Below are 22,051 nucleotides of genomic sequence, written 5' to 3'. Positions count from 1 at the left end.
GAAGGAGACAACCTCACCGCACCTCCTTCACCTGCTCCTCACCTCGCTTGAGGCTAGAGTCTCCAGCCTGTATCAGCCGCTGCTGGCCTAACAACCCTGAATCTCCGACCTGACTGTCAGCGGCTGAGCTCCACTGTAGGGAGAGTGGGCACCAATGATACGAGACTGCAATGTTAAATCACTGCAGTACTTAAAGCAGAAGTAAGCGGAATGTTTGTGTTAATATAAGTCTTAAATAGTTATATCTTCCGACGGCAATCACTTATATAGAGTGTTTGGTCTGAAACACCAGCTATTTTTATATGCTGCATTTTATAGGAACTCAATTTATATTTGATAAAGTGACAGTATAGAATACAGTTGTTTGAGATTGTGTGTGGTGTTTTTTATTATAATTTTAAAAAGAATAATAATTAGTGAAGTTAATCAGTAATTTTTTTTTTTATCAATTAGACATTTCAGGCGACTCCATTTGAATTTCAGGCGATCCCACATAGGGTCCCGACCCCAAGGTTGAAAAACACTGGTTTATACACACCTACATAGTTCACTTGCTGAATACTAGATTGCAGGGGGAAAAAAAGCTTATGAAGGATTGTTTACATACCGACTCAAGCTTTGTCCCATAGCCTACTGTCAATTTTTATTATGAAGCAAAACAATGCAAAACGTGCCTTGTAAATAGCAGACAGTCTGATAATGTACAATGTACAAACCGAACAACGTAATAAAATAATCTATTTAGACAGGGGGAAATGTTTTTATTCAACAGTACAATAAATGGATGCATACAGTTTATCATCAGACATGGTCATATGAGGATGACTAAAACAAATATCTGAAGAGGGTTTTATGATATATACAGATGGATAGATAACTAACATATGAATTTGGTTCTTTTTTTAAAACATGCAGGGTAGCTTCTTCCTCCTTATTGTGCTTACAGACGTCTACTTAGGGCACCGGATCTCCATTTGACATGAAGACCAGACTCTGACAACAGCATCAAGTCCTTGTCCTTCATTCAACAAATCAACTCTGCTTTGTCATTCATATCGATTCAACAACTAGGAGCTGTCTACTGGGTTCATATGAGGATGGCGCACGTTATAACTGATTCCTCCTTTTTTTTTTTTTTTTTGGTTAGCAGTTACATATATGAGTTTGCGTACATTTAAAAATACAAAAATATATTACCTCTGTAGTTATTCAAGGAAAGCATTTGCACACATAGTAGCAGTATCAGTATCTGTAACCTTCATTGTGACTTTGTTGTACCCCACGCAAGTAACAAGGTCATTTCTATACATGAAATTCAAGTAAACAACATTAGGTCAAACAAAAAAAAAAAGTAGATATTCGAGGACCTCATGCATAATGCAGTGTGAGAAACAGAAAACAACCAGTACAAGTACAAAGGGGAAAAAAAGCATTGTTTAGCTAATTCGTCCATAAAAGTTTATGGGGTCGATGGGAGTTTGGGTCCGGCCCACTGCTCTGTATCCTGTACAGAAGCACATGCATGTTGGTAGGATCGGTTTCCTGAGCAGTTTTTAAACCATGAACAGAAATCAACAACAACAACAAAAAAAATCTACTTTCAGACTGACTAAAGTGTCCAGGAAACCGCCCCGTTGGGTATCATTTGGTAAAGCTAGGACATTTACTGACCTCTTATGTGTCTGTGCAGTGAGCGAAATTGCAAAGACTATTCTTTCACACATAAGGGTGACAATCATAGGAAAGAGTAAGGGAAGAAGACACTTGGAAGGTTTCAAAAAAATTCACTTCGGTTTCTTTTCTTTACCTTAAAGTGGCGATCTGGGACCGTGTGGCGAATGTGAGGAGAGAGTCTGTCTTAAATAATCATGTCGTGTGTGATTGAGAACAAGGAGACGCTAGCAAAGCTCAAACATCTCAAACATTGTACGGATGGCTTAGATCGAAGCTCCACATAGAAACCTGGTAAGGAGAAGCAAAAGGCAGGGTAGAAAGGCGTTTCTCACAGTTCTTTTTGCTGGGAAGAAGTAGACCATACTGTTACAGTGCAGCATTGTGCAGTTTGTTTGTTTTTTCTTCCATGTACTGTCTGTACAAAGTTCACAGACACACTTCTCTGTGTGAGCATGTCAGGGGAGATGCGTTCTGCTCTCTGCCTCGACATCGACTTCTCACTTTCTTTTCTTTTTTTTCTTTTTTGCAGTATACAGTACATATTAGGATCACAACTTGCATAGTGTAACAGCACAGCATACAAAAGGAACACTACGCATCCTTTTCCACTGCGTTTCTCACCTTAGTCAGCTGAATAATGAAAGAGCAATCCATGATAAGTCATGCAGCCAGCCATCGGAGGGCTTTTCTGCAGTCCATCTGTGTTTCAACTGCATGGGGTCGATGACGGACATTTGTGCCTCTACAGCTGACACAGAATAATACTGATAGACAAAACAAAAACAAACACAAATACTGCAGAGATCAGTGCTATGAGTACACATGAGACTTGGAATAGTAGTGACTATTTTTTTTTTTTTTACAATAAGACTGCTGAGTAGTGGGGTTACACATCTAGTACTTTGGCTCAGTAGAAAATAGACTCAAAAAAAGGAATATGTGCACTGAATGCATACAAGTCTATGGATATACCGCTGTACAAAAGTCAATTACCTGGCGTGGTGTGATTTCTAAACTAAGGACATGTCGTCTGTCGGCTACAGATAACCAAGTTATTTCAGTTTCTTTGAAAGTGTTAAAAGTGTGTAAGTGTGTTCAGCAACGTGTCCTCTGTCAGACCTGCACTTAGAGTATTGGTGATTGTTTGTACGATGCAAAGAGAACTCTTTCTGTGATTCTGTGCGCACTTGCCAGGCCTCTGTCACCGTGTCTCAGCTGGCCTGGGTTGTGCGCACCGATATCTCCCCCCATCTTCATCAGTTCAAAATAGCTAGTGGAAATAAGTCTGTTTATATTTAGAAAATGCCAGCTGTGCTCATGGTATAACCACTTCATGATGTTCCTTTCTTAATGCTGATGACTGTAGATGTATTGAAAGGAATTTAAAAAATAAAAATAAAAAAAATAATTTGCCCACATCACGTTCGCATGAAGAAGGCCAATAGTCGAGGTCCATTACACTTGTTCAGTTCCTATGAAGAAGACAGATGAAGTCTAACTCCACCCTGCCTTCTTGGGTTCGTAGTGCAGGGAGAAGAAATTCAGACCCCTGTAGGAACAGGAGCATTTAGGCATCATGTCCCTGAAATACGCCCTTCTGAGCACCCTTGCTGTGTGGTGCGCTGGCAGGTTATGTTTCAGAGTCATATGCTGGCAGAAATATTAACCAGGCCTTGCTGTGTTTGGGGAAAAATACCTCTTGCTTCTCATTTTCTTTTGGTTATTAGTGTGCCATCGTTGCTACTAGTCCTTTGCTCCTCTCTTTCCTTAGTTGCAAGTTTAGTTCATGGCGTGCTGGCGGATTGTGTGAAAGATCCAGTCCATCTTGGTAGTCCAGCCGCCGTGGTGAGCGTCGTTCATTTGCTTCATGAAGTAGTCGAGGGCTTCTTGCTCCGTCTTGTCCAGGGCCAAGGTCTTCCTGATGTAAGCGATGTCATCGAATGACTGCAGCTCGGGCATCCCCGAGCCCAGCATCATGGAGAAGAGGTTGATGAATAGGTTGGCATGCTGCCGGATTGCCAGGTACGCTTTGTAGCACATCTCCTGGAACCTGAGGGGCAGAGGGAACAGGACGGAGGCGGTGAGGATATGTAGAGACAGAGAGAAAACAGTAACAGACCAGTACGGTCAAGTGGGAAATTCTGCCATGATGAAATCTCAAAAAGCCATAGAAAAATAACCAGATTTAAGCTTTGTGTGTTTTTACGAACTCGCTGATCATTTTTCTTTCCATCCCATGATAACAAACTCAAATCGACTGCTGGTGTTACCTTTCAAACTCCCTCGTTTTGGTGCACTCTTGAGTTCCTTTGCTGATAACGATCAAGAAGTCCTGTGTGAGCACGAAGGGAACACGTTCTCTCTTGTACCCGAACTTCTTCTTTTTGTGATCAAGGAAATGGCCAAAGTCTATGTGGAACAGCTGCGAAAACAAGAGAAAATACAAAATGAAATCATTATAAACGCCACAAAAAGAAAGTGTGTACATATAACATGGAAAAAATGCCACATGTAATCTTTACCTGTCCGTCATCTTTGACCATGATGTTGCTATTGTGTCTGTCTCCTATGCCCAGGATAAATGTTGCTACACAGTAGCCTGCACACGACCGTGTAAACAGATCTATGGCCTGGTCGTACCTGAGAGTCAAACAAAAGGTAAATTATTTAGTCTGAGAGAGACTTTACCTTTACTCCAAAAAACAAAAACAAAGGAAAAGCTGTGTTAGTGCTCATATTAGTCATTATGTATCACCACAACCATCTGTACTCCTTATAGAAAAGCAGTGAATCACTCACATCTCTCCCTTGTTCTTATCTTTGAGCCACTGATGCAGTGTGTGGCTGTTGAACTGCAGCGCCCCCTTCAGGCCTCCTTTGCACTGGATCTGCATGATGGTGTGCGAGTTCCTCACCACCTCGATCAAGCCCACACAGTCACCGATAGACAGGCAGCCATACGGCAGCATCCTGTGAAAGGAGGGACAGAAAACAATCCAGAGAGGCAAGAAAATGAGGGCAACAGTGATGGACTTTATGTTAAATAACCTGAGGTGGCTGGCAAAGGGTTGCCACTAATCTGCATTCGAGCATGGAGAGCAGAACATGAAAGGTCCAGCGCCTGTTAATGTGCGCTTGCATCCTGCTGTCATGGTGAAGTGAAGGGCCTACCTGAGATCAAGGCCTTGGTTCTGCCAGATGTTCTCCATTATCCTAATGATCTGCAGCGTCAGCATGTCCTGCCTCAGATCTGCGGAGGCAGAGAGAGACAAGGAGGTGGATGACAGTGAAGTGAATATTAGCTGCTTAGCTGCTCTTTGATCAACTCCATGATGCAGTATGGTGCAGAGCTGTCAAAGTCAGTTTGGTCAAAGATGGTGCAGCAAAGTGCACGAGCAGCTGCGGGAAAGTGTGATTCAAATAACGTGACTCGGAATTCTGTCTAAAAAGCACAGATGAGGCTGTGTTTGTGTACCACGGGCCGCCCTGCAGGCTTAGACTGAATTATGCTACATGCTCTTTGTGTGTGTGTGTGTGAGTGTGAGAGAGAGAAAGAGAGAGGGAGTGTGTGAGAGGGGGGAGAGAGAGATGCAGAGGCAAGGATGGACAGAGAGGGGTAGTGAAGCAGAGAAGTGGAGAGAGAAGTAGGAGAGAATACACAGGCAGAACTCACCATCTCCATTTTTGAAGATGATTTCGTTGTTTTGAAAGAGCAATTCTGACATCATATCTGGGTTTTCCCAGTTAAGCCACAGAGGTCTCTTGGCTGATGACATCATCCTGCATTCTTCGAGGCTGAAAAACACAGGGATGTGTTTTAAAACGAGCAAAAACTACAGAAAGGAGGACGTTAAGTTCTCATTAATTCTGACTGCACTTATGCCTCACAGTATATACGTTACTTCATCCTCACCCAGTCATGTGGACTGGGCTTAGTGTCAAATGAGGCTGTGTTCTCAGAGCAGCGAAGCGAGTACATCATGTCCCAAATGTACTTATACACACAAAATCAAACACATATTTTATATAACTGATAGTGTTTTTGGCCTTGAAGAGGGAAAGGCAAGAGCACCACCTGCAGAGGAAATAAACATTAAATGCCAAGCATCTAAGAGGACAGAGTTAGACAAGAGAGTATAGATGTACCGGAGGTTTCCCAGCTGATGTGCCGGGTTCAGTGGGGAGGTGAAGTTCTGCAGTGCATCCATGTAGTCAGGTCTTCTCATCTGCTCCACCAGAAACTTCATTTGAACCTTGGAGAAGATAAACACAGGTATCAGTTATGAACAAGTCGACGTGGAGCTGCTGGAGCTGCTGGTGAATATGCAGCAAGTGAAGACACCTTACTGCTGCTTTTCTTCAGCAAAATCATTAACCTATCACAAGTTGGGTTTCCATCCACCTTTTCTTATGCGCATTTTGTGAAAATGCGCATAAATACTTGAATGGAAACGCCAGAAATTCGAATAAAGGCAGTAAATGCGCATAAAAGTTTATACGCTTGGAGGGGGTGGATTTGTCAGCGTATCGAATAAAGGAAATGCGAGTTTTTGTGATGGAAACAGATTATGCGAATTGAGGCAGAGTTTGTGGGTGAAGCTGCTGCTGGACTTCACCCAGCGACGCCCCGGTCTCCCAGCTCTCCTCTCTGCACCCCGCGACACAAACGCGCTCCGTAACCCATAATCTTTTGTTTATGACGGTTAAGACTACACAAACACACGCCGTAACATCGTTATGTAACTTATTGATTTTTCACCGGCTTCGTATGTAAACAGATGCACATGGAGGAGAGCATAACCAAAACAGCGGAAAAGCGAGCGGACTGTCACGTTCCCTACTGTCTTTCTGTGTAAATATCTCATGTTACAACATGAAAACCTGCAGCTTATATTCAAGTGCGGCCTATATATGTATTTTATTTTAAAATGTAGCTGGTGCGGATTATACAGGTGCGTCCGGAAAGTAGTAAATTGTCCATGATGTTGAGTGTCAGCTGAGTGTCAACTGTTGGATACATTCACGCTCTCTTATGACGTAATCTCACGGTGCACTCCTCCTAATCGCAAAACACTAATGAATGGAAACGGTCATAAATTCGCTTTGCTTTTTGCGCATTTTCACAAAATCCGCTTTTAAATTCGATACGACTTGGATGGAAACCCAGCTACAGTGAGGTAATGCCGCTTCAAGGAGGGCTTTGGGGTAAATGCATGCACCCTCTAGTGGCCATATCAGAGCTCTTGGCATAAACCAGTGATAATAGCTCGAGAGAAATCGAGAGAAACCTATGGCTGATCTAGAAAGCAGAGTAGATATTTATCAGTTTTGATGGTCAACTGTTAGTTATCAGATAATATTGAGTTGGGATACATTAAGTCAGTTAGCTTGTTTACTAGTTAACTAATATATCATCTTGGACAATTAGCAAATTAGTTAGCGGCTAAAACCTTCTGTAGCCCAAAACTGGAGATGATGATTAACATTATTTACTTTGTCTGATGTATAAAATTATAAGCTTTTTGTATTATTACAGATTACCCTGTTAGGTCACATCTCTACAAATCATTTCAATAACGTTAAGTCTGCAAAAGTGTCCAGTGCATTTAGTTTTCTGTCGTTTTCCTTTCCTATTTTACCTCGATTTATGAGTTCACTCTAATATTTTAGTAACTAATGTCCTGTCTTCTGGTTCTGCATTAATGTGCACTTGCTGTAATGTTTAACTAATCTCAACATATCCTCTCTTCGTGACAGTTCCAGTAGCTCAGATCGCATAATATTTCACTTCACTAAAAGGCTTTTACTGTGAAGCATCTATAACAAGTGTCTACCTTCATTAACAGCAGTTTAACATCAAGAGGGCACAGCACAGTGCAGCCGGTTAGAATAAAACAGTACATGAAAACTGCATTCCTGTTTAACAGAAAAGTCCAAGGGGAGCTGATGCCAATGGTAATTCTGTGGAAATTAAGATTTTGTTAAATGTACCATCCCAACATTAAAGCACAGGTAGCAATAATTCACTTATTTTCACCCCTGGCCATATTGGGAACTATGCTTTAATTAAGTGCCAGCTTTCATTTCATTTCTGTATTTATTTTCTGCATTAATCTTTGGCTATTACAGTTGGGATGGCTCCATTTTTTCAGCACGTATTACCCTGGTTTAGTTGAACTATTTTTAGCTGGAAAACACACTGAAGGCAGCTCTACTTCGTTGTGGCACTGCTCTGGCCAGATTGGTCCAGATGTTGTCAAGATTAACCTCAACGATTCACTGGATCAAAATTAACAGCTGTTGGATTACCTTCTGTGCCTCATCTTTTTTCTCCTGTTTGAGGAGGTCAGTGAGATTGATGAGCTTCTCCATGGCCTCCACCTGCCTGCTCAAGTGCTTCAGATACATGCCACAGGCCCGGCAGTACGACTCCAGCAGCAGGCCGAACCGCTGGCTCACTGTCTTGTTGTGCATCTCTGACCTGCAAAAAAAGAAAAAAAGAAAAACACATTAAAAGGTTGTTTGTGCCCCACAGGAAAATGTCTGCGAGCCTCCACAGATACTCAGACTCTCAGTATCCTAAACACTGACTGACATGTTTTTAGAGAACTTTCAACATAATTTGGGACAAGATAATTAAGTGACATTCAAACAAGAATTTAACCTTTTAAGTTACACACACACACAGCTCTAACTTACTAAATGATGCCCCTTTAAAAAACAAAAAACAACTCACTTTAAATGCCAGAAGAAGAAATGTCCTATCCTCTGATTGGTTAGTGCCTTTTTCAGCAGGAAGCGTGCAAGTGGGTTATCAAGGTACTGTTCATACTTAAGGACCTGTACACATAGAAAACACAAAAACATTGTTATTTGTTTAAAAACATCTTTGCAGAAGAACTTGCTATAATTCACTATATTCACTGACATATTCATGGAAAAATAAAGATGAAACGCACCTGAACTAGTTGAATGAGGTACTGAGAAAGTTTGTCATCAGTTAGATATTTATCAAGGCACTTAACGGCAAAGTCTCTGATCATTGGATCAGGGAAGTTACAATCCAGCAACTCCATGGCTTGTTCTGGCTTGATAGCAGGCCAGTCCTTCAGAAGGCAATACATCTGTAATGAAAGATAGTCATTTTCAATTCAAACAACCCTACAGTGCATGACACAGTGTGTTATTGTGCACTATCAGTACAAAGATCAGCTGACCTGCATTAGTACAACAACCAAGTGGAGCACATATCCACTACACCACGTGATGTCCTTCAAAACAAAGGCGTGTCAGCCACAGAAACCCGAGCTTACCTGTGCAACCTCATCTCTGGAGTTCCATTTCACAGCCAAGAGGATCTTGGGAAGGATCTCGGGCATATTGACACAGTCTTGTCTGGAAGCAATTTGGAGATAAAAATAAATTGGTTTCATAATATCTAGGTGATTATGAAAGCAGAAGGACTTTTGTGTAATCAAATGGTTTTTTGATAACAGGATGCTAAGATTTGAACCGAAAAGACCCCTAATAAAGCCTCACACCCATATATAACTGTTTACTAACACAAACACATTACCTGTGCCTCCACAGAAAGTCTTTCTCCTGCTCAGTGATCTCAGACAGCGGGTCTCTGGTGCCCACCTGCCGTAGCTGCTCATTGTCACTGTCAGTCAGGGGGTTGTCACGTGCCAGTCTGTTACTCTATGAAACACAGTTTCATAAAAAATTAACCAAACAATGTCGACCCCACATTGACGTGTACAGGGACTTGTGCTATATCACTAGAAACCTATATGTGAATAAAACAATGACAGGACGTCCCTCTCTGTTAGGCGAGTGCACTAAGATGTGACAGCAGCTCACTATGAAAATCAAATATCATGACCAATATGTTAAGTGAAGCAGAAGACATAATGAAAAATGCCTGTCAACTTACCAAACCGGTGTGGCAGTAATTAAAGCCAAGCTCTCTGGATATATTCCAGTTTGCATGGTCCTCAACGGTAGCCATATCAGGAAACTTGACAGGGCAACTGAAATGGTCGAACTCGAGCTCAAGACAGGGAGTTTCCTACATGTTGAGAAAGAGTTGGAAAGGGAAAGGACATGCAAAGTGTTTATTGCATTCAAAGAACAATGATAAATTAATTAAGCGGGATAAGAAGCTTGGTTGCTTAAATCTAGGCAGCTTAAATCCAGCTCTGAAACTCTACAACTCGATTAAAACCAGGCCCTGAGGCTTACACAAGGTCCGTAGCAGACATAAGCGTAATAATATTTATACAACTTAAAATTGCAGGGAAAAGTTTAACTTGCTCTTTAATGTTTCATGAGGGTCCATTCTGATCCTTATCACTAAGAAAGAAATCATCCCTGTTTACTTACATTTTAAATTATATATTAAATCTTATCCAAGATTGAAGATCCCAGGACAGTACTATTACATTAAGAACCAATCAATCATCTCAATATTTGCTCTTAAAAATAAGAGATCCACTGCTGCAAACACAAACACTGAGTAAGCATTATATTCAGAAAGCTGACATTTGCAGTTCACCTTGTTGGGGTTAGAGCCTGTGACGCCGATAGGGTTGAGCAGGTCCTCCAGGCCGTGTGGAACAGGCCACAGGTTGAGAGCCATCTTCCCTGCTACCAGTGTGTGGGTGTAGTCAAACAGGTTGATGTTGCCCCAGGCAAGAGGACAGTGCTCCTACAGGAAAATACCAGCAAGATGATGAAGATGATTAAACAGGAAACAGCTCTGGGCTATGAAACAGACAGGTGCAGCGCAGAACACAAGAAGTTGTTTACTTTGAAACCAACGTTAACAGACTGTTAAGCGCTTTGACTCATCAAATGACGAAGCTGCATCTTAACGTTCAAGGATCTTAGAGCAACATTTCAGCCCATCATTTTTTAAGATTTCATTAATTCAGAGGCCATTGTGTGTTTTTCAGTCATTAAAACATTGTGAATGACTTTTTATATGATAAACAAACAATTTCTACGGCTGCCAATGCACATTAAAAGCTTTCCGCTGGTGATTCACGGGTGACCTTTAATGTGTCAGTCACATGCATCAACCAAGCATAACATCCTCTTCTGCGCACCTGCAACTCCTTAGCAGGATAACCAAATTTACTGTTCCGATAAACAAACAGTAGTGTTACTGCATCAACCTCAAACTTAATAGCTTCGATGTAGTATTTCAGCCTTTCACTGCTAACCTCTTTTGCTCCCTTCCTCCCTTTCACGGAGCAGATGGAGAGACAGAGTCGGGCAGCACGGGGGATGTCTGGAATGTACATGTCGTAGTTAAGCCACTCATTCCACCTGAAAATAAACACGGAAACAACCGTTACCATGATTAATACTATTACTGTTGCAAATCTGAGTGAAATCCCCGAGTATAAAACACCATTCTTCTTTGTGTACTACCTGGGATTCGAACAGGGAACCCGCTGGGTGTTGACATTGTCACACAACTGCTCTCCACCGTGGTATATCCCAGTCCTAACGTAGATCTAGAGCAGTCACAAGAATAGCAAATTAATATATTCATTCACTGAGTGTTAAAGTCTTTCTGGATGCATCACATGAAGGACATTGTCTTCAGATAAGCTCCAAGGTGATGGAGATGAGAGATTTCAGTCAGGATCTATCTTAGTCAGACTAGAACAAAGCAGAGAATCTTTGAAGAAGAAAACAGACAAGGTAGTCACAGCACCACACGGATGCGTTAATGCATTTATACCTTGTCAATGTCTCTGATGTTGACATTGACATAAGTGGCGCACAGTATCCTGATCCTCAGCGTTCCATTGATAGTCCACAGAGCCTTGGTGGCTGTTTCCCCATTCATGTAGGGAGTCGCTGTGGATATTCGCCTTGCGTAAGACGGCATGGTGAAGTTGTCCATGGGCAGCTGGGAGTACAGGCTGTCTTTTGCCATTAGCATCAAGTTGGGCATCCGTCCCAGCATGATACAGCTGCGCACATACTGTCGAGGGCAGAGAAAGTGACATTTTGAAGTGGCTGTGACTGTGACTTTCAGAAACTGTTCATTCTGTTTGACATTTTAAAAAGGAATTCACACGATTACTAGGTTTGTCAACATGTATATTATATATTATTGGATTTTACAATTACAACTCAGCAATAACTGAAACATCCAGCATTTTGTTCTTTATATCCTGTGATATGTATGGCGTGTTCCTGAAGAAGCACATTCAACGGGCAGCAGATTTTCACATAAATTTCATTTCATGTCATAAATGTCAAGCGTGTTTGAATTAGATGATAATTTGACATGAAGTGGATCGCTCCCCCTAGAAGTACAATAGCATCAGATGCAGCTAAGCTGAGAATAAATTAGATTACCTTGTACTGACTCAGAGGGTATTTCTCAAGTAAGTACTCATCGCAGCCGCACACTTTGAGGATGTACTTTCCCTGATACTCCTGCACACACATCTTCAGCTGCTCCTGGGAGAGCAACATGCTGCGCGTCTTCTTACGGATGGCTTCTGCAATCACCTGCTCTGGCACATAGTCATGGTTGATCTTCAGGGTATACTTCTGTTTGTCATTGCTGGGCGACACTATAACCCAGATGACCACAATGATTTGACCTGAGGGAAAGAAAATAAAACATTTGGTTATCATTTTCCATCCACTGAGAAAATATAAAATGGAAAAAAATGTGAATGTTTATAAAGAATATTATGATATTTTTATTGCAGTGAGCCTTTGCTGGCCAGAGCATGCAGTAAAATGCCTCACCTTTATCTAGCTTGTTATAGATGTGCCTGGGAAGTTCTACCGACGATTCTACATTGGGAGGGTACACGTATAAAGCTCTACTGTGGGGTCCGTTACTGTCTCTGAGGTCCACAGCCTCTTTGCAAACATTTAAAATGTTCCTTCTGAAGTCTTGTACTTCTGGGTCTTTCACCAAATCAAACTCACATATGGGCATTCCAATGGCAAAACCTACGAGGAGAAACAAGTGATTAATAAAAAAAAAAATTGTTGCAAATCCTTTAACCTCTGAATGCGTTAACAGAAATATTAACATATGAAATGAAATAATAATGCATTGCAATTACATCATGGCATAATATATGTTGTGACCGGCTAAATCCATTGGTATTATGTTAATCCTCCTCACTGTGGCTAATGACATTGCCAAGGCCAACGGTTGTCAAAGTACATCACTGTATAGTTAGTGTGTTGTTTTGTAACTGCATAACATGTCAAGGATCATACCTATCTCTCTGTTGAGAATTTTCTCTTCCCTGTTGCCTACTGGCTCAATAACTTTGAGAAAGGCCTGGAAGAGCCTGAGATCGCACAACCTCCTGGTCTCATCGTAAAACTCCTCCCGCTCTGCCTCTTGGGTGACACTGACAAAGATGTAGGAGCTCTCCTCCTGCAGCAGATGGTGAAGAGGGTACTTCCTGGCTTCTTTGAAAAGCTCATGCTTGACTGTGATCAGTGTGGCCTCCCGGAGGCACTCCAATGTGAGAATCATGCCATTTGGCAGAAGGCAGTCCACTAGGATGCTGGGGGGCATCAAGTGCATCCCCCATAGTTCTCCGGAGGAGGGTCTGGGAGGCATGGTTGTGCCAGCAAATCTGCTCTTTTCAGAGTCTGGTAATTATCAGATGAGCGATGTCAACCAACTGCGAGAAAGAAGGAAACAGAAAATGATATAAGAACCACTGCCTTATGTACAACCATACAAAAATGCGGGTGGTAAATATTTGACTTCAGTGATGGTGATCTGTATGAACATAATATGTAAATGTTAAATACACTCCCAAGTTAAGATGGGTTTCCAAAAGTTTTAAACAGTCTGTAATTACAAACTAGGACAATAACTGTAGGACCACTGTGTATTGCTTTGGTGTTTTGAGTTCACCACTGCACTAATGTAAAAGATACGTTGGTTCAGGTGGTTCAGGTTGACACATAATGGCAAAACATTTACGTCAACTGTGACGATTCATTTTACAGCCGATCAAGATGTCAATGACGTTCATTTGTTTATTACAACGTTAGCACTGAAGCTAACGACCGCACCACTTGTCACTAAATTAGGCAGATAAGAGCCTTTCACTTTCATATTTTTTTTCTTTTAAACTAAGGCTCAGTGAGTAACAAAAAGAAAGGAAAAACAGAGGGCGATGACGGACTGATCAAATACACCGGTGACGAATGAAAGGACTTCAACATTCATGTAAACAAACTTGTTAGCTAACAGGAATCTCCCACACATTATTGAACTGTGGCTAACGCGGCTAAGGTTTAGCTTTTAGCCCGGGCTTGACCTGGACTAGTCAAAACACTGTATTACTGCTTGGTGGGTTTAATATGAGGTGTTATTTGTTTATTCATGTCGGCTGACTAGCTAACCGTGCTAGCCGGGCTCACTCAGCAGATCAATGTCATTTGAAATATGAAAACCTGGACTCACATACGAGCCGCTGCTGTGAGAGTGACGGTGCCACACTGTCGGGCTGCGACCACATAAGTTTGTCGTGTGGTGGGTGTTTTTAAATAACATTGCAGAAGGCGAACACACAACATAACGTGAGAGAAAAACAAATATATATATCGCTACCTGTGTCAGTTTAGCTGACGCCAACCGGTTAGCCGCGGAGCCAGTCAGCCAGCAGCAGCAGCACAGTCATTAGCAGCAGCGGCTAGCCGAGTAAATCCCATCCGCGCCCGCCGCTCGGTGAGTGTGGAGCAGCGGCGGTGCTAGGCGGCTAGCTGCTCCCACCTTACTTCATCCACACAATGGTGCTGACGGGCCGGGACAGTCCCGCTGCTGGAGGGAGAAAACACGTCCCTATCTCCCGGTGGTGTTGTCAATACGCTGTCGTGGAAAGGCTGTACAATACTTCATGATGTTGTTCATCGTGCTGTCCAGAAAACACCCCCAACACACACAGTTTGGTAGCAGCAGCACGTTAGCTCCACACGGCTAGCTGCCCTGGTCGAGGACGGCTAGCAGCAGGCTCATCATCATCATCATGGACCGCCCTCTCCCACTCACTCACTCTCTCTCTCTCTCTCTCTCTCTCACACTCAACAACAGTGTGAGTTTAGCTGGTGTGGAGGACAGTTTGTCATGAGATGAGACAGGGGAATTAACGGGAAACCGCTTGTTCACTGTTTTTCTTCGACGGGAGATGAAACGCCTATTGAGAAATACCACTAAAAGAGCACATGAGGGGGAAAAGAAACACAGTCGGAGTTGTTGTGTTGTTACAGTCATACGCAGAGCCCAGAGCAAATTCTTAATGTAGCATGTGCGTGGTTGGATGGATGGATGTCCCGGCCCTTAAATTTTATAATTATTTCTGTCATCATCACTGGAACATGATCCCATGACCTTACAATACACAGGTAAGGGTAATTATGTGTTAATACATGATATAACCTGTGGGACACCATGAATTTACCGTCACACTGTGTTTTTTAAGGTAATTAACCTGTGGTAATTACACACTGATGCTGTGAAACTGTCACATACCACACAAGCCTCTGAGTAGGCCACTACAATAATATTATAACACTTGAGCACGTGGTGCAGCCCCACAGGATATATGGTGTATTACCACAGCACACTGTGTCTACCACAGAAGAATAGAGAGAATCTGGATTGATTAGAAGTCTGCCATGCATGTAGATTTAGACATGATGCATTTTATTGTTTCTACACAGCCCAGCTACTGTGATGATAAAACTACATGACAACAATGGAATTCAGTGGAAATAAGGCAGAGGAATTATGATCAGTAAAGAAGTAATAAATGCCCATTGCTCAGTGGTTGAGCAAACAAGACAAGGAGAGGGATATTCTCTGAAAATTATGACCCACCATCATCCATTCAGCACTATCACATATCACTGTGTGTTTTACTGCAGATTAAATTGTTATAAATCATTGAAAAGCATTTTATTCAGCCCTTGCTTGTCGTGTGCTTTCTAAATATCCTAAGGGCAACTGGTCAACAACTGCTGAGCCACAGTGGGTGATGCAGTGCAACTGTAAACTCATCACTATGACAGAAGGAGTGGATGAAGGTGGATGCATTAATAGCTGTAGCCTACTGAAAGTGTCAGGGCTCCAGACTAACTTTTTTTTACTAGGAGCACAGTGGCCTCTAACTCAAAATTTAAGGAGCACAAGCAGAAAATTTAAGGACATAAACCATAAATTGCAACGCAAATATTCACATTTCTCTTATTATTCACCTTTTCATTCATCATCCTCAAACACTGGCCTGTCACTTGTAATGCCAGATTCCAGATTCATGAGTTTCTCCCTCCCAGGTTTTACCAGTGTTAAAAGAAAAATAGCAAATGTACTGGTTGCACATGTGCAAGTAGATGAAAAATTGACTTGCATCGTCTCATATTTGTGTGTGTGTTGTGTTGGTCATTGTGTAGGCTATTAGTCATCTGATAATCAAAAAATAGGAACGTTTGTGAAAATTCTCGGTCATAGGTTGGTATTATCATACAAGTGTCATAACAAGCTCATACTCATATTAACCATTTTTACAGGCAGAAAAAAAACTCCCTTGTAAACACTGAACTTCAGAACAGTCTACAATGCTGTAACACCATGCAAAAATCCAACCATACTTTTCCCTGTATAACAGCGAGTTATGTGTCTGACAGTTTCCGCCTCGGAACATTCAGTTCACTTTTATAAACAGTCACATCCTCAGCCCGGAGTGAGAGTCAGCTGTTCCAAATATCTTAGCTGAAGGGGAAAGTTTGCAAGAGGTCATAGCAAGGTTGTTCTTTTCAAACAATCCCTTTCATGTCATATGTCCATCACCGAAGCGCCATGTGTTTGGCTTTCGCAGCTGCTGCACGCATTTCACCTCTTGATCTTCCCTATCTCCTCACACAGCCTGGAGAGATACTGTGTGAGCTTCACCATCACGATGATGAGGACCCCCCCTGTGAGCATGCAGGAGGGCCAGAGCAACGAGTGGAAGACGACGCGGTGGTCGTACAGCCGGGTCAGGAGAACCGTCTCCTGCTGCTCGCTGGGGTCGTAGTAACAGGGGACCTGCTGGCTCACCTTCAGTCGCTCCGAGATGTTCATGATCATGGTGTGCATGGCAACGGTGTCCTTCTGACACCTGGGCACGTAGAAACACTGCAAGGACAGGATTGAAGGACACTGGGTTTATCTCAACAGCAATCAGTCATAGGCTACTTTTTGCTTTGGCGATTGATTGGGGCTCTTGACTTTCACATATCATCTTTTAGCTTGACCAGAGAAAAAAAAATCCAAATCCTATCAGCTAAAATGTTCTGCATCAAGAGCAGAGTACATCTATAACCAGGCCAACATCTGACAGCCGCTGTAAACATTTGAAACGGTTCAGTAATTCCCTGTATTTTCCCTCTGGCGCAGTACTCACTTCAGAGCTGGCGTCCTGGGTCTCTTCATTGTGAGATAAACGGCTGACACGGCCCGTGTTATTGACGCTCACGTAGACCTGCAGACAGGGGTATTTGGAGACTCTCCAGCAGTCTGACCCACAGTTGTAGGAACAGTTCATGTCTGCTGTGACCGTGGAGTTGAGAACAATACACACACCCTCCTCTGTCCATACACTGTGTTGACATTTAAACGAAGATCAAATTTAATGGAAAAACAAAAACGAGACAAAAAGCATTTATGTGTGTGTGTCGGGGGAGGTGGTTTGGAGGGGCTCACAGTAAATCAACTTGGTTTGGGCTACAATTTGTTCCTGAAAATCTGGTTTCATGAAGTATTTATTTTTTGCAATTTTCAGGATGAGAGAGCACCAAAACAGTTTGTCAACAAGCACATTTGCTGAATAAAACATGTCCTGAGAGGAATATCAAAGTTAACTCCCGTATGTGGTGTCAAAAACAGACTTAGAGGACTGTACCTGTCTGCATATGAGCGTAATATGGTGATCCCCAGCACAAAGTACATCATGACTGATGACAGGATCATTCCAAGTCCAAGGAAAATGGCTCGATCTTCACCAGGCTTCAGGGCTGTCACCGTCTTCTTCTTATCCAATAAATCTACCTCACGGAATTTCTGGTAGATTGACCTGAATGATGATGGAAAAGTCGTATAATAGGAGGAATCATTATTTAAGAGACATAAAAATCAAAGTGCATGTAAATCCCCTTTTAACCTCAGTATTTTAAGTCAATTTTCAGGCCTGATATGGTATAAACCTGTTACCTCCTCTCATTTCCTCCCCCCGATCCTGCAGTATTTCTGGCCCCTGCCACAAAAAACATCTTTCCTGATGATCCACGTCCTCCTTTGCTCACAGAAGACGAACGGAACGATTGTTGAAAAGACCTGGGAGGAATTACAACCAATTTTATATTTAGCTGTGATGAATCAAAGGAGTTCTTACACTGACATTAACTTTCACTACAAGGATCAGAAACGACTGCAACACAAATCTCAAGCTGGCGGGTTACAAAACAAAGAGAAGGACAAATCATACTGTACCTTTGGTGCATATTTGCTGTTAGTTAATATGTCCAGATTTGTACAAAAAGAAAGAATAATATAGCCTACGTCTCCTTACAACCCCACACACAGCAGTCTCTGATTATCTGAGGATTATGATGTGCTGGGACAGGAAGCACCCATGATATGGTGGACTTCACCGGGTAAACATCTCATTTTGAACACAAAGAAAATGCTACAAAGGGTAAACAAGATGACAGATAGCCACAGATGAAAGGTGTTAATGACGATGAGAGAACAGCCTACCTGCTGTATCCTGAACTCTTCAGCTGTCAACACAAAGTCATTGGGTCCTCTCGTACAGTAACACAACAACAACAACACCTTGCATTTGCCTCCTCTGGTTCTCTGCAGGTCCTACAATTGGGAGAAAACAAGCACTGTATTCAATACTGCACATGCAGCTTTGGGTACCATAAATAACATTAGCCTTAATTCAGATGCAAATGAATGGGCGACTGAGACATTATGAAGAATTGACTCTGGGTCGGCTAAGGGTTAGAATCAAGGTGAGGGTCGATGCAAACCCACTCAAGAGATTGCCAGGGATTCTTTCAAAAGCACACTTTGGAACAAATGCGCTTACATGGCTGTGTTATTGTGGTCATTTGTTCATATCAAATAATGTCAGGTATCAAAAATGTGCTCCGTCATGAGCCAGTCAATAATCAAGTCCTATTGTTTATTGACTCCCCTTCAGAAGCAGAATGATCAGTAGAGAAAGGCTTAGATTTTTGTATTTCTGGACATACTGTAGCCATTATTCAGTTCTCTAACATTTTTGTTTTTTGCGGGGGATGATGACCTCACCAGAGAGCTGGAAGGCGAAATTGCCGAAAAACAAGCCAACAAGTTCCTTTTAGACGAGTAATTTCCTTATTGTATTACATTCCCAGCTGCTTAGGGGAAATCTTGCTGTGAGGCAACCCCCGTCATGACAAAAGACATCTGCAGAAAACCATAAATGTTATCTGCATTCATGCTTTCCTTTAAACATTCCACACACCACTGCATGCGTACCCACAACAAAGAGTCACACTTACATGATTTTTTTTTTTGCTCTGTCTTACAACTTTCCAACTTTTCTCTTCCGTAAAAAGCACACTGAGCATTACCCCATCGAGTGCCTCAAGTTCCACACATAACTGTATTGATTTCGGCTAAACATGGAGACACACACTTTCAGACATAGAGCCTTGCCCCTTGTGTCTACTTTACAGCCAAGCAAAGGATTTTAAAGGGTTTTGAGACCTCACACTCCACGGAGGCTGGGCTTACAGTGGCAGGTGATAATAACTTATAAGGAATGGACAGTGACGCTGTCCTTAATGATATGTAGGGCAGGCAGTCTCACTATGCCTGACCTTGCATGACCTTCCATGTAAGCTTCAAATGAAGGAAGCTAATTTAAAACATTTAAACAAAATGTTCCAAATCTAACACGTAGCCTCCATTTTCCATAGACTGGCCTTATCTGCTCATGAAGCTCCAGAAAAGTATTGAAGTGACACAGCCACAACCCAAGGGAATCAGAAATAGTATCATAGCCACGGGATGAAAAATGGTTCTGAATGACTGTCACCAGCTTGAAAATTTAAATATAGTTGTGCCCTTCCTCACATCTCTGCTTATTTAAAAAGCTCCTGAGTCTGCAGTGTCGGCACATGAAGTAGACTGCCTTTGTGTGTTTGAAGAGATGCTCCAACAGCCGGCACTTGTGTGAAACTGCTTATCCCAGCAGGAACATATTGTTCAGATTTTCCTATTATCAGTTTAATGAATTTCATAGCCTGAGCCAGAAGCAGATAGGATCAGCTACCTTACTGTATAGCCTTTATGGGTGTGTCCTTGGTTCATATTTCTTCCAGCTGCCTCTTTCCTATCTTGTGAGACCGAAAGCGTGACTGAATGAATGATAAACCAATATGGTAGCCTACTGTATGTGATAGACCATGTGGTCGATCTCATACTGTACATGTGCCTGCGCCCTGGGGTCTGCATGGGTCAGGCCGACGCCATCGCTTCATCTCATCCTTATATCAGAGTCTGAAGTTCAGTTTTCAACCAGCAGCAGCATCTGAGAGTTCTGATTTACTCGCACAATGTCATCAGAGGAGACCCAACACAAGTACACAGAGACACAAAATGAGATGCAAAACAAGCATGAAGTGACAAAGTGGGCACAAATAGACACTAAGAGCCTGTAAATGGATATAAAACAACCAAAAAGACACAAAACACCAAAACCAGTGAACACAAGAAGTGACTGCAAAAAAAACAACAACCTACAAAATAAACTGAAAAGCAACACAAAATGACCACAGGGAGACAATTGTGAAATTTACCCAAACAGAAAAACAGAGACATCTACAAAGAGATGTAAAAACAACTACAGACACAAAATGATATTACAAAAAGACGCTACGTGGCCCAAATGAGGCACAACAAAACAAAAATAGACCCAAAACAGTCATGTTGTCTGTTATGGTTTGGGGAAGTTTTGAACCTGAGGACAAAATCTTTTGCATGTCTGTGCCAGGAGGTCCCATTGTCTCATAATTCATCCAAGGTCTTATCTGACTGTATTTGTATCTCACCTGAAATCTGGGGAGTCAGCTTTGATCCACTTTTTGCTTTAGTAGGTGTTTACGTTCACCTTGCGTGTTTAACAGCAGTGTGGAATTCAAAGCCTGCTGCTATCAGCATGCTCTTTGATGAAGAATGTCTCAGGATGTATTTTCTGCCTTGTCCTTCCAGTGATTATTGCTTCCCTGTCAGGTGTCCCAGTGTTTGGTGCCTTAAAAAAAAAAGGGTCACATGCTCCACTGCACAACTGCACAGCGCCCCACGGAAGTATATGAAAGCAGTAAACACTTACCTGGGCAGCACACGCTGACCTCAGAGTAAAGCACAGCCTATACTAAACTGCCTGTCATAAGCTTCCTGCACATGCTGTTTATTATTATTCCACGCATGCTGTGTCAATACCCAATACTTATTATAATGCATATTTCACAGTTGTTTCACCATCTTGCTGTGCTTCGGAGTGAAAAATAGCATGTGCCCATTAAAAAAAAATCAAATTATAATTCCATCAAGATGAAGAATTGCACAAAATCTGTGTTGTTTCTAAGTTTGAGACATGTAAAAAAAAATGTTTAATTCTTCTGTGATCCCAGCCATGTGCTATGAGTTTACCCTCTATTGTGTGCTTGATCATGTTTAGGCACATGGTTGGAGCTGTGTGTATGAGTGTGTGTGTGTGTGTGTGTGTGTGTGTGGTCACGGTCTCTGTGTTTCTCCCTGGTGCTTGAAATAATCTCTTTCTTTGCACATTCAAATAACAATAAGCCCCAGCTTTTGTGTGTGAGTGCCAAGTTGAATTGGTGGTGGTAATATGTCCGATCTGTGAGGTCCTACCTCTTGTCCAAGGGTTGTTATGATAATCCAGACTTTGGGCTACAACTGTCAGCAGTGGCTCCCCGACATGCTCTGGGCTCCCAGGGACAGCAGCTGGCTACCTCTTATTTAAACTCTTACCCCCAAGTGAACAGGATGCTTGCCATACCTGTGTTCGTAATATGAGTTCCCTGTACAATGCCGTCATGCTTAAAATGAGTTGCTCCTCCAGCACAATGAATCTCGACTGTACCCACAAATATCTGGCTCTGGGTGGTTGCGCTGAGGGCCGGCTGCTATGTTTGTTGCAGGCAACCACAGAGGAATTCAGGAGCAGTCATTTCAAACACTTCTGCCTTTTCATGTTACAAATGTACAGTATGTATGGGCAACCTGAAAGTCCTGACTTCAAAGACG

At 42.2% G+C, this 22,051-nt stretch overlaps 2 protein-coding genes across 4 annotated transcripts; both read right to left on the bottom strand.

Annotated features, from left to right (window-relative positions):
* Positions 1 to 747: 747 nt before the first annotated feature.
* LOC146970770 (phosphatidylinositol 4,5-bisphosphate 3-kinase catalytic subunit alpha isoform) lies at positions 748 to 14,741 on the bottom strand. 2 transcript variants are annotated; one of them, XM_085804424.1, is made up of 21 exons: positions 14,300 to 14,741; positions 12,943 to 13,358; positions 12,457 to 12,666; positions 12,055 to 12,305; positions 11,429 to 11,674; positions 11,113 to 11,198; positions 10,902 to 11,007; positions 10,232 to 10,384; positions 9,611 to 9,745; positions 9,251 to 9,375; positions 8,988 to 9,069; positions 8,634 to 8,798; positions 8,411 to 8,514; positions 7,984 to 8,155; positions 5,821 to 5,927; positions 5,348 to 5,469; positions 4,846 to 4,924; positions 4,474 to 4,644; positions 4,197 to 4,314; positions 3,945 to 4,096; positions 748 to 3,724 (listed from the first exon to the last, which is right to left on the bottom strand). In XM_085804424.1, exons 2-21 carry the CDS (start codon positions 13,292 to 13,294, stop codon positions 3,454 to 3,456), a joined length of 3,207 nt encoding a protein of 1,068 aa, XP_085660550.1. In that variant the 5' UTR covers positions 13,295 to 13,358; positions 14,300 to 14,741; the 3' UTR covers positions 748 to 3,453. The 2 variants fall into 2 exon arrangements, with proteins under 2 accessions (XP_085660550.1, XP_085660551.1); XM_085804425.1 differs by having other exon boundaries at positions 14,462 to 14,695.
* Positions 14,742 to 16,090: 1,349 nt separating this feature from the next.
* Positions 16,091 to 21,769, bottom strand: kcnmb2a (potassium large conductance calcium-activated channel, subfamily M, beta member 2a). 2 transcript variants are annotated; one of them, XM_085803941.1, is made up of 6 exons: positions 21,656 to 21,769; positions 18,482 to 18,592; positions 17,936 to 18,058; positions 17,628 to 17,798; positions 17,130 to 17,325; positions 16,091 to 16,861 (listed from the first exon to the last, which is right to left on the bottom strand). In XM_085803941.1, exons 3-6 carry the CDS (start codon positions 17,992 to 17,994, stop codon positions 16,577 to 16,579), a joined length of 711 nt encoding a protein of 236 aa, XP_085660067.1. In that variant the 5' UTR covers positions 17,995 to 18,058; positions 18,482 to 18,592; positions 21,656 to 21,769; the 3' UTR covers positions 16,091 to 16,576. The 2 variants fall into 2 exon arrangements, with proteins under 2 accessions (XP_085660067.1, XP_085660068.1); XM_085803942.1 differs by lacking the exon at positions 21,656 to 21,769 and having other exon boundaries at positions 16,348 to 16,861; positions 18,482 to 18,600.
* Positions 21,770 to 22,051: the final 282 nt, after the last annotated feature.

The sequence above is a fragment of the Trachurus japonicus genome, chromosome 17 (assembly GCF_045865225.1).
Source record: "Trachurus japonicus isolate A0001 chromosome 17, Traja_1.0".
NCBI classification, from domain to species: Eukaryota; Metazoa; Chordata; class Actinopteri; order Carangiformes; family Carangidae; genus Trachurus; species Trachurus japonicus.
This window is presented reverse-complemented; position numbering and strand designations above follow the sequence as displayed.

Excerpts from the sequence above, each read along its gene's own strand:
- LOC146970770 (XM_085804424.1), bottom strand. The coding sequence starts at position 13,294 with ATGCCTCCCAGACCCTCCTCCGGAGAACTATGGGGGATGCACTTGATG. Across the intron at positions 9,746-10,231 it reads CAGGCTCTAACCCCAACAAG|GAAACTCCCTGTCTTGAGCT; the intron begins GTGAACTGCAAA and ends CTCAACATGTAG. Across the intron at positions 5,928-7,983 it reads AAAAAGATGAGGCACAGAAG|GTTCAAATGAAGTTTCTGGT; the intron begins GTAATCCAACAG and ends ATCTTCTCCAAG.
- kcnmb2a (XM_085803941.1), bottom strand. The coding sequence starts at position 17,994 with ATGTTTTTTGTGGCAGGGGCCAGAAATACTGCAGGATCGGGGGGAGGA. Across the intron at positions 17,799-17,935 it reads GGGGGAGGAAATGAGAGGAG|GTCAATCTACCAGAAATTCC; the intron begins GTAACAGGTTTA and ends ATCATCATTCAG. Across the intron at positions 17,326-17,627 it reads TTACGCTCATATGCAGACAG|TGTATGGACAGAGGAGGGTG; the intron begins GTACAGTCCTCT and ends ATGTCAACACAG.